Source organism: Carassius gibelio, chromosome A14 (assembly GCF_023724105.1).
Source record: "Carassius gibelio isolate Cgi1373 ecotype wild population from Czech Republic chromosome A14, carGib1.2-hapl.c, whole genome shotgun sequence".
NCBI classification, from domain to species: domain Eukaryota; kingdom Metazoa; phylum Chordata; class Actinopteri; order Cypriniformes; family Cyprinidae; genus Carassius; species Carassius gibelio.
This window is the reverse complement of record NC_068384.1, coordinates 934,372-945,558: the sequence shown is the minus strand read 5'-3', so window position 1 is coordinate 945,558 and position 11,187 is coordinate 934,372. Positions and strand designations below refer to the sequence as shown.

The window sequence follows — 11,187 nt, the reverse complement described above, 5'->3', positions numbered from 1 at the left end:
GCAACAGACACTGAGACAACTAGTGTGTGATTTTGCTGATATATTTTCAAGGGTTGACTGTGTCTGGAGCCAGGTCCACTTTTGAAACCTTTAAAGCAGTCCCATCAGATTCAGACAGCTGAGGAAACCCTTTTCATCAGACAGTGTTTTTTTAATATAAGGACCTTCATCTGGACATGCTTTTGATGAGCTATTATCTATTTTAAATAGCCTACTTTTAATTAAACTTGATTAAAGCCTCAGACTTCAAATTTTTAAGATGCACTACAGAGCCCCCTAGGGGTACAACTTCTGAACTTACTCACTAAAGAGTCGGTATAGTTGTACAGTAACAGTATACATATCAAAATCACACAAATGTGTGAAGGAGTGTTGAAAAACAGTTTTGTAGCCAATTACTTTATATGTATTTCCTCCCTTTGAGCATTGTACAGTGATATCGTCCTCCACACTTATTTGACTAATTACTGTGGTAGAGCGGCTGCTTTTGTGTACTATGTAGACAGTCTAGCATTGATGTATAATCATTTACATTTAAATTTATTCATTTAGCTGACGCTTTTATCCAAAGTGACTTACAATTGCTATATATGTCAGAAGTCACACGCCTCTGGAGCAACGGTTAAAGGGATAATTCACCCAAAAATCAAAATTATGTGATTAATAACTCACCCTCATGTTGTTCCAAACCCGTGAGTTTATCTTCGAAACACAGTTTAAGTTATTTTAGATTTAGTCTGAGAGCTCTCAGTCCCTCCAGTGAAACTGTGTGTACAGTATATTGTCCATGTCCAGAAAGGTAAGAAAAACATCATCAAAGTAGTCCATGTGACATCAGAGGGTCAGTTAGAATATTTTGAAGCATCGAAAATACATTTTGGTCCAAAAATAGCAAAAACTACAACTTTGTTCAGCATTGTCTTCTCTTCAGTGTCTGTTGTGAAGGAGTTCAAAACAAAGCAGTTTGTGATATCTGGTTTCACGAACGAATCATTCGATGTAACCGGATCTTTTTGAACCAGTTCACCAAATCGAACTGAATCGTTTAAAACGGTTCGCATCTCCAATACGCATTAATCCACAAATGACTTAAGCTGTTAACTTTTTTAATGTGGCTGACACTCCCTCCGAGTTAAAAAAAAACAATATCCCGGAGTAATTCATTTACTCAAACAGTACACTGACTGAACTGCTGTGAAGAGAGAACTGAAGATGAACACCGAGCCCAGCCAGATAACGAACAGAAGACTGACTCGTTCTTGAGTCACCCCTTTGAATATATGGATATCAGTTTAAAATGTACAAAAAAATCACCCTCGAATCCATATCAGTCATTTTGATATTACAATATCAAAATTATTATTGGTATATCGGTGTGCTCTATTGATAGTCGAAGCAGGGAAATTTAAGTTAGAAGACAGAGCTGAATAATATCTAAAACAGGTAAAGCACTCTTCAAAAATGTGTCTCAACAGTTACAAAGTTATTTTCAGCAGCTTGCAGTTGTGCTTGAGCGTGACACTACTCAGCGTGTGTTTCCAAGCCCACCCACACACGTTCGCCTCTGAGTTTTCCCCATGATTGCTGTCTCACACATTGTTTAATGCATCTTGTTGGATTCCTGCTGGTTATCTGTCCTCCCACCCCACCAGTCAATTCACTCTGTAACCTATATCACATAGACTACTGCCTAATACAACCTGAACACACACTGGGTGAGGTGGGGGTGGAATGACAGCTTCTTCCTCCTTGCAGTTTCCACACCCAACACTGCCCTTTATTATAATTATAATATATAGTGACATTTCTTTAGCTGATGTTATTAGGTTTTTAAGACACTTGAGCAATATTTTAGTTAAAGATGTTTCTCTAAGTCAGAAGGAGTGGAATAAAAAAAAAACAAAAAACAAAACAAAAAAAATGGAAGCATAGTTCCCAATACTGAATTTTCCAGTGCCACTGTCTCTCATCCACGCACGAGTGAAGTCATAGTGTGAATAGGACATTTTATCATGAGCTGAGACTGATGATAAGGTTACTTGCAAACACCCAGAGATAGATGGACTATGGAGTGTGTGTGCATGACAGTGTGTGCAGAAATTTGAGTGTTTGAAAGGGGTTGCATCTTTCAAATGGAGGCACGACAGAACTGGATAGGGAAAGAATGGGATGAAATGATGTGTGGAGGAAATGGATAATGAGAAGTCATTTTTTCTGCCTCTCTTTGTCTTTTGCATTCTTCATTATTTCCTCTGATTTCTTTCAGAAATTAATACTTTCAACAAAGATGCATTGAATTGACAAAAAGTGAAAAACAATTAAGACATTTATAATGTTACAAAAGATTTGGTAACGCTTTATAATAACTTTCATTTATAAAGCATTAGCCAACATTATATAATGCTTAACATATTATTTGATAATATATTCACATTGCTAGAAATATGAGATAATGTGCTTGATAATGTTTACTAATGAACTCATTAAACATTACATAATGATTAACATATAATTATTTAATGTAAATTTAAATGCTTACAAATGCCAGTAAGTTTTCAGATCATATGATCTTCATTTGTTGGTCTTTGTTTGTTGTGTAGACCTTTACTTACAAATCTTAACAAAATGATCTATTTATTGTTTGTTCATGTTTTTGCAGTACCCAATCTAAAGAGGAAACTATTCATCATTTGCAAATGTTTATAAATGTTTACTAATCATTAATACCTTTATGAGCAGTTATCTCAGTGGCAAAAAGTGTCCAGAAAAACCTGAATTTACCCTATTCACGCATCTTTACCAATCATTTATGAATCATTTGTTTATGTTTTTGCAGTAGCTGATCTAAAGTTGAAACTATTCATAATTTGAAAATGTTTATTATTAATTTGTTAATGTTTATTAATAATTTAGTATCGTTATGGGCACTGGACTTTTACCTGTCCCTAACCTTACCCGTATCACACCTCAATACCAGGAAAAGTGTTGTGCAATAACAAAAGGCTTTAATCATTTTATAACATCTGCTAAAATCATTTGTAGATTTTTTAAAAAGTGCTTGATTGTATGGAATTGAAGGTTTAATGATATTCGTAAGCATTTTAACTTACATGAAATAATGATTTGTTTGAACATGATCAAATGTTAAATAAATGTATTAGCAAACATGATCAAGATCATCTAATTTCTGACTCTTTGAATATTTATTAACTAATGATCGATTAAGCATTATATAATGTTTGTCAATGATTTAATAATGAAAGTTATTATAAAGTGTTACTAAAGATTTTTTTCAGTGAAGTGTACATTATCTTGGTCTGTAAAATATATGATATGCCTTGTGTACTGTTTTCGACAAAAGAAAAGCCAGAAAGACAAACATAGTAGCCTGTGATATAGCTTTAGTCTATATCATATGTATATAGGCTAAAACATACTACATGTATATCATTGGAACTTGTCTCAGTGCGTTACTCTTAGGTCCGCACCATGCGGAATGGCCATTAGTCCTGCAGCCAGTCTCCTTGCCCACAGCATGCCCTTTCTACTTATATATGTGCATATTCGCAAGGGCTTATCTAGGAGGAGAAGAGAGGATGGAGCAGTAACATGTTAATGTGAGGACGACCCACTTGATAAACAGCCATAAGCGTGAATAAGGACATTGAAGAGTGCCAAAAGACAGACAGAGAGAGAGAGAGAGAGAGAGAGAGAGAGAGAGAGAGAGAGAGAGAGAGAGAGCATGTATGTGTGCCATGCACAACATATACTAAAGCTTGAAGTGATCATTGCTAATGATAGATTATAGTTATTTCTAATTTTAGCATCTTAGTTATGCATCTATTTGGTCTAATCTTCTTAATTCTACAAACATATACAGGGAACACATAATGTATTTGGCTTGATAAAAAGCATCTGTATATTGTATGTATTGACTGCAAAGATATATTCAGTCACACAGTTTTCAGAAAATTGTGTTTAGAGCATACCTGTGTAATTTTTAATTTATATTTACAAAAATTGCATATAAAGGGCATAATATCCATACTAATCACAGTTAAAATATGCTTGTGAAGTGAGACTTGTTACCTGAGCCTGAATGATTAAAAGTGGGTTATGGTTATCTTCACCTTTCTTTAGAAAAACACATTGTCATTTTTTCATTATGAAATATTACATTTTTCATTTATCACTTCAGTGAGCCCAATTTTTATATTTGCAATTTAACTCTGAAAGACCTTCCAGCCTGGGACCTTGTTATAGCAGCTCATGCAGTATGGAGCATGGGCTGAGGGGAATGAAACTGGGACATGGCGGTTGAGGAGATGTAAGAGATGATGATTAATGTGTTGCTTATGGTCTGTGCTAAAGGGAGGGGAGGAGACAGAACATTTCCAAAATTCAATGATATACCTGTGAGCAGTATTAGTACATTCATTGCCATTATATATTCAGCAATGAAAGCAGTAAGGTCTATCTATCTATCTATCTATCTATCTATCCATCTATCTATCTATACACACACAAACACACACACACACAAATGAGTGCACGCACAAAAAAAATGTTATCAAGCTGTTCAAAGCTATGTAATGCAAAATATTCATGAAATTTTAAATGCTTTTGTTTAATCATAGATGTGAAAATCCAGAGAAATTACAAATAAATAAATTAATAAAAAAACAAGGCTACATGTACAGCTCCGTTTTCATGTCATTTGCGTTGTGGAGGTGAGGGGGACCTGTCCATGGTCCTGAAACCAAGGCAACCTCTCAAATGTGGACAAAATTTAGGAAGCCAAGTAATGTCTGTAGCGAGTGAGGTGGATGGTGTTAATGACTCAAGTTCCGACAGATTCAATGGATCTTGCAAAAAATCTAATTTTATTTTGAACTTATCGTGCAATACCATGAAGATATGCTTTTTATATATATATATATATATATATATATATATATATATATATATATATATATATATATATATATATATATATATATTAGCTTAAAAAAAAATGACTAGGTGGTTTAACTGCCCATAGCTTATAGACATAAGCTTGGCACAACCTTTATTATATATATTTTTTTTTAAATGCAATGAAGGTTATTGTTACTGATATCTGACATTTTTTGTCAGCCAAATAAAAGTCAGAGTGGTGTTACCAACATGCAGGTAGTCATGTTGTTGTCAGGTGACTAGATAAGAAAACAGACAAGATCCCTTTAGCCTCTCATGACTGTGTGGTCAGCCTGATTGGTGTGGTAGGTTTGGAAAAAAGTCAAGAAATAGAAACCTGAAGTAGTTCCTTGAAATGATTTCCAATTTTAATCACCTCCGTGCCCTTATAGTAGCCTGCGTGTCTCGTTGTTATTCGTAGCGTTTATTTGTGCAGTGCTCCTGTATGTTAGTGAAGGTATCAACTCATAGGAAGGCGCGCGACTAGAGGGAGGAGAGAGAGAGAGAGAGAGAGATCTGCATTATTCCTCCAGTAGCGGGACTGAGGCAGGAGTCTGTGATAGAGGAACCACCTGCAGACAGCAGCTGTGCTCTTTCTCCAGCAACGCCTCAACATGTTACGGATTTGATTCCACTGTATTACCGACATATATTTCCTTCATAAAGTGGGCGAACGCACTGGCGTGGAGATGCAACAGTTTAAGAATTTAGCGATTTGTCTCATTTGCCTTTTATGCGGGTTGACAACTGGAGGGTCTCCAAGTGTTCAAATTGGTATGTTTAGTGTGGGCGTCATTTTTGTTAAATCAACGTTTTAAACAACGTGAACTGCTTAATTTTAACATATATTTCGTGTTTTCGTACAGGGGGCTTGTTTCCAAGGGGAGCTGATCAGGAGTACAGCGCATTTCGGATCGGAATGGTTCAGTTCGGATCGGCTGAATTTAGACTGACGCCTCACATCGACAATCTGGAAGTAGCTAACAGTTTCGCTGTAACTAACTGCTGTAAGTTATGCCATATTTGTTTATTTATTTATTAAATACACGTGATTGCGTAGATTAGTTTATACTGAGGTTCGTTTTTATGCATGTTTAACAAAACCAGATTTTGATATTTGGAATGAATGGTTTGAATGCTGAAGTTTTAGAGTGGCTATTGGTTGTAGTTCACGTATAGTGGGATGTGAAGTAGGTTTCCACAGTAACGGTGATGAGAACGAGTTGTCATCATCGGAAGCAGCTAAACCATTCCATTTTCTTTGGGTAATTTCCCCCGTTTTCGGTAAAGAAAATGCTTTAAATACTTTCATTTTTTCTTTGGAACAGGAACCATCGATTTTTGACATTGTCAAGAATATATATATATATATATATATATATATATATATATATATATATATATATATATATATATATATATATATATATATATATATATATAGAATAATAACAATAACAATAATACATAGAACATTATTTATGTTGTTGAATTTCACCAAGTTTTTGACCAAGTTATGACCTATCACCTTTGGCTATTCAGTATTTTGTGCAGCTTTATATATTTATTTAATTTTTCATTTGTATTTTTTAGCCTCTCACACATACTGGTTTGTGTACAGCTAAAGACCACCTGGGAGAGTACACCTTTAAATTATGTCATTTTCTGCTAAAACATCGGCTTTCTTCGAAACACTTGTAGGGCTTCAAGTAATTGTTTTGCATGAGTAGGATAGAACAGAATGTAATGACAGATGTGCAAATTTGTCCCATATTGAGTGCTTCACATAGTAGTGTTATAATTGCATTATTATTATAATAAGTTATTATGAGATGCAAAAGTGGTAATTTAATTTGTTGTGTCCCAAATGTTTTAATGTTTATTTTTTACTAAGAGTTATTCAATGAATATATATACTGTATAAAGAGAGGCTACAAGAGCACCAATATATCTGAATAAAGTACTTTGCAAAACACATTCAGGAGACTTTCAGTAGTCATTAATGTCAACAAAAGGTATGCTGTTAAACATCCAGTTTTTTATTTTGTAGGATTTTTTTTTGTGGTCTGTGAGCATCATGAGGCTGCACTGTAAAAAATTTCTTGTTGTTTTTACAAAAACTTTTTGGCAGCTGTGGTTGCCAGAATAATTTTGTAAAAATACAGAAAACTGTAAACACATTTACGTCAAAAACTGTTAATTTTACAATATAAAGCTGTAATTTACAAACAAGAAAATGTGAATATAAACCAGTAAATTCAACAACACACAAAATTAAATCTGTTTTGTACCTTGAAAATACTGACAACCACCATAATAATAAAGATGGTACTGTATAAGAGAAAGCCACATGAAGTATCAAAGCTCATCACAAGTAGCTTCACCACAAGCAGAAGTATATATTAACATATAGAAGGTGCACATTTATGGAAACACAAAACACCATCATGGTAACACACGTGATACTTAAATAATGCAAAAAACTTTCATTAAGCAACAGAAGATGTAACATAAAGCTCAAATGTACATAACTGATAACAAGAACTATTTAAAAACATGATTATTTAAACAAAATACTTTCAAACGTGGAGTGTCACGCAGGGAATTCTGGGAATATCAGTTTACAGTTTTAGACTGTAAATTATACATTGATTTGTTCTTTTTTTACTTCTAAAAGCTGTATAATTAACATAATTTTACTGTAAATTTACATTAAATGCTTTGTTAGATCTTTTACAGTTTTTCCCTGTATATAGTACGGGAACTTACTGTTAACCTATTATCAGTTTTTTTCCGTAGCGTTTTTACAAAATTTTACAGTTAAATTACACTTATTTTTTACAGTGTGGGTAAAATACAGTTGATAACACATGCAAAAACATATTTGCTGTTGTTAATGTGGGTAGCCTGTTGAGCTAGGAATGGTCAGAAATGTTCAACGCATGAGAAACCTCTTTTAGTTTTTATTTTCTTTCTTTTTTATCTTTCCTTTTTTATCATCACTACGTAAGATTTAATCAGCACAGAACTTTATAAGATGATCATGAATAAATGAAGCTTTTATTAAGTGGATCACTTATATTCAAGGATTTCGTTTAGTATTCAGTGGGCTGTTGCTAAGTAATATTTCAAAAAGGTTTCTTGTTGAAGAAATTATCTTTAAAAGATTCAGTTAACATTCTTTTTTTCTTATGAGAACCACATGAGAACATTCTGTACTATGATGGTCACAAATGTTTTAGTTTCTTATTCATTAAAGAAGCATTTAAAAAAAATCATTCCTTGATACCGTAGCACTTGTGATCTATTACTTCATTTGCAGTGTATGTTTATTGGAAAAAAATGTTGTTCCCTGTTTGTAAAGTGCGCATCCCAAGATTTTTGTCTTTTCGAATATATGTCTATTTTGTCTTTTAATTGGGTCAGTCTTTCATATGTAATCTGTAATTTTCTGTTTAAACTTATTTAAATACTCATCTCTCTCGAAATTTCCCATTTTCCATATTTATTTCCCAAGATGACTTTTGTGTGTTAACAACTGGTCTTTCAGGCGCCATTCCATTTATTTCTCATACATAAAAACCCCTAGATGGCACTATGAATTTACAGGCACTGCTTTATCATTTCCATCTTTCCCATACAGTTTAGTGTCTCTTTTTCAAAGCAGCCTGGGAGAATGTACTGTATATCCATCAGCCGTATTTAAGCTAGACCACATACTATGCCATTTGAACACACTTCCTATTCCTATTTCCTTTTATTTAACATGAAGCATGTGAAGAACACAGTAAACGTTATGATCTATTATGCAATACAGATCAGAATAGGTCTTTGGTCTCTGGTAACGACTTCACGGGTCTTGTTGGTTCAGAAAACATTTACTCTCTAAACCTGACATTTCCTCTGTGCTGCTGGTTAGGCATGAGTCAGAACGATCTTGTTACTGAAGTATGACAGCTCCAGAACAGATACAGCAAATGGTTTGTGTTAAAAGGCTTTTCCAATGAAAAAACAACAGACATTAAACACCTAGAAATATCAGTATCCATAAATACAGTAAAGACCCTATTTATGCTTATATCTTCTTGCACATCCCTCAGTCTGGTTTGGGAGTGTGTGAAGTATATATAAATAAATTACGTGATCATAATCAATAGCTGTGTGTGTTTAAATCCTTGTTTCTTGTCAGTACATACAAGTTGTTCGACTATCCTCCGCTAACTGGGTGATTCGATCCCTTTTCAATTAAAAAGACCTGCTGTTTTTCTTATCTGACACAGTGGGGTTGACACAGGAGTGCTCGCTCTGATCCGGCTGTCACACAGCAGCCTGGGAAAGGCTTTAGTGCTACACTGCTGAGAAAAGGCACGAGACAGAAAAAGAGCATTAGAAACTGTGAATGATTTGAAGGCAGGTTCCAAAATAAACTTTATCCCACACCTGCCATGTCAAGAAATGAAATATTTATTACTGACTTATTACACTATTTGCTTGAAATGAATGAATGAATGAATAAATAAATAAATAAAAAAAACATGAAATTGTATTTAGCATTATTTTTTTTTTTTTACTTAAGATGTATAATTATTATTATTATTATTATTATTATTATTATTTGTCATGATGACATACATACGGGTTAAATGGCACCAGTATCTATGACTCACCGTGATTTTGTTCCTCGTATTGCTGTTTAAGTGGCTTAATGTGAGAAATGTTTCACATTTGTATTATCGCATGAAGTTTTGGAGAAAAAAACAACAACTTTTGGCTTAGCTAAACCTCAAATTAGGGTGGCACTTATTTGTAAACTTTTAAAATCTTTTGCTCTCACCTGTTCATGAAAAATGGAAACAAACCAAATTTGCGATTAGATTACATTTGGGGTGTGCTCAACAAAATAGAAATTCTCTCTTAATGACCATAACAGCACACAATGAATAATTATAAAAGTCCATTAGTAAACCGTAGTTCGAGTCCCAGCTCACAGACCTTTCCCAATCCTGTCCTCCGCTCTCTCTCCCACTTTGCTTCCTGTTCACTTACTGTCCTATCGAAAGGGATCAAATGCCAAAAATAAAATCTTGAAAAAATAAATAAAATTGAATTACCATGCTGCTGATGAGAACTGATCTTTGAAAATTTGCGTAATGATCTAGATCGTGATGCAAATCCGACATGTCCTTTAGTCGCACACATAGAAGCAGAACATTAAAAATTTAAATTACTGTACTGGTGAAGAAAGTGAACTTTGAGCAAAACTGAGATCTAGATATTTATGATGACCTGACAAGTCCTCCAATCTTGAGGAGCCTGGAAACAGATTTCGGTGCTCTCTGACAATCTGCATAATATCCTGTGTTTGTTCCTCCTCATTTGGTCTTTGAGAGGAGTCCGTTGTACCTCTTTTATTGATTTGCATTGTTTGCCCAGGAACCAGAATATTAATTTAAGAAGTCCTGGTGGAGATCAAGAAAAACAAAGAAGTTCCGTTGTTTCCAAGTATGGTAACACATATTCAGAATTTGTTCTCTGCATTTAACCCATCCAACTGCACACACACAACAGTGAGTAGTGAATACACACCCATAGCAGTAGGTAGCCATAGCTGCAGCACCCACCCAGGGAGCAACTGGGGGTTTGATACCTTTCGCAAGGACCTCAGTTGTGGTTACCAAAGGTGGAAGAGAGTGGTGTACATTCCCTCCCCCACCTACATTTCCTACCGGTAATGAGACTCGAACCCATTACCTTTGTGTTACAAGTCCAACTTTCTAACCATCCTTAGGTCGCTGGATTGACTCGGACTCGAAGGAGGTCTTTTCGTATCGTGGAAGTCATGACCTAAAGGTTAGAGAGTCAGACTTGTAACCCAAAAGTTGTGGATTCGAGTCTCGTACTGGGATTGTAGGTGGGGGGAGGGAATGTACAGCGTTTTCTCCCACCTTCAGTACCACAACTGAGGTGTGCTTGAGCAAGTCCCCGGCTGCTGCAGCAAAAATGGCTGCCCACTGCTTCGGGTGTGTGCACTTTGAATGGGATAAATGCAGAGCACTAATTCTGAGAATGGGTCACCATACTTGGCCACATGTCATGTCAATTTAATAATTAGGTGACAACTTTATCAGTAAACAAAACCTTTGCTTATATTAGCAATCAGATCTTGAAGAACCTGTTGATAAAAAGATACATTCTTTGAGAATACCCTAAATGACAAATTATCGGGAAGGT

The 11,187-nt window shown here is 34.8% G+C and overlaps 1 protein-coding gene across 7 annotated transcripts in view; it reads left to right on the top strand.

Moving 5' to 3' along the window:
* Nucleotides 1-5,484: 5,484 nt before the first annotated feature.
* The window catches only part of LOC128027640 (glutamate receptor 2), a 30,471-nt gene continuing 24,768 nt past the window's right edge, over nt 5,485-11,187 (top strand). For all 7 annotated transcript variants that reach the window (XR_008186776.1, XR_008186775.1, XM_052615410.1 and 4 more), the window contains exons 1-2: nt 5,485-5,730; nt 5,823-5,963. Coding sequence is in view for 5 of the 7 variants with exons in the window: in XM_052615410.1 (XP_052471370.1) it covers nt 5,646-5,730; nt 5,823-5,963 (226 nt within the window). In the remaining 2 variants the exon portion in view is untranslated. The remainder of the gene's footprint in view (nt 5,731-5,822; nt 5,964-11,187) is intronic.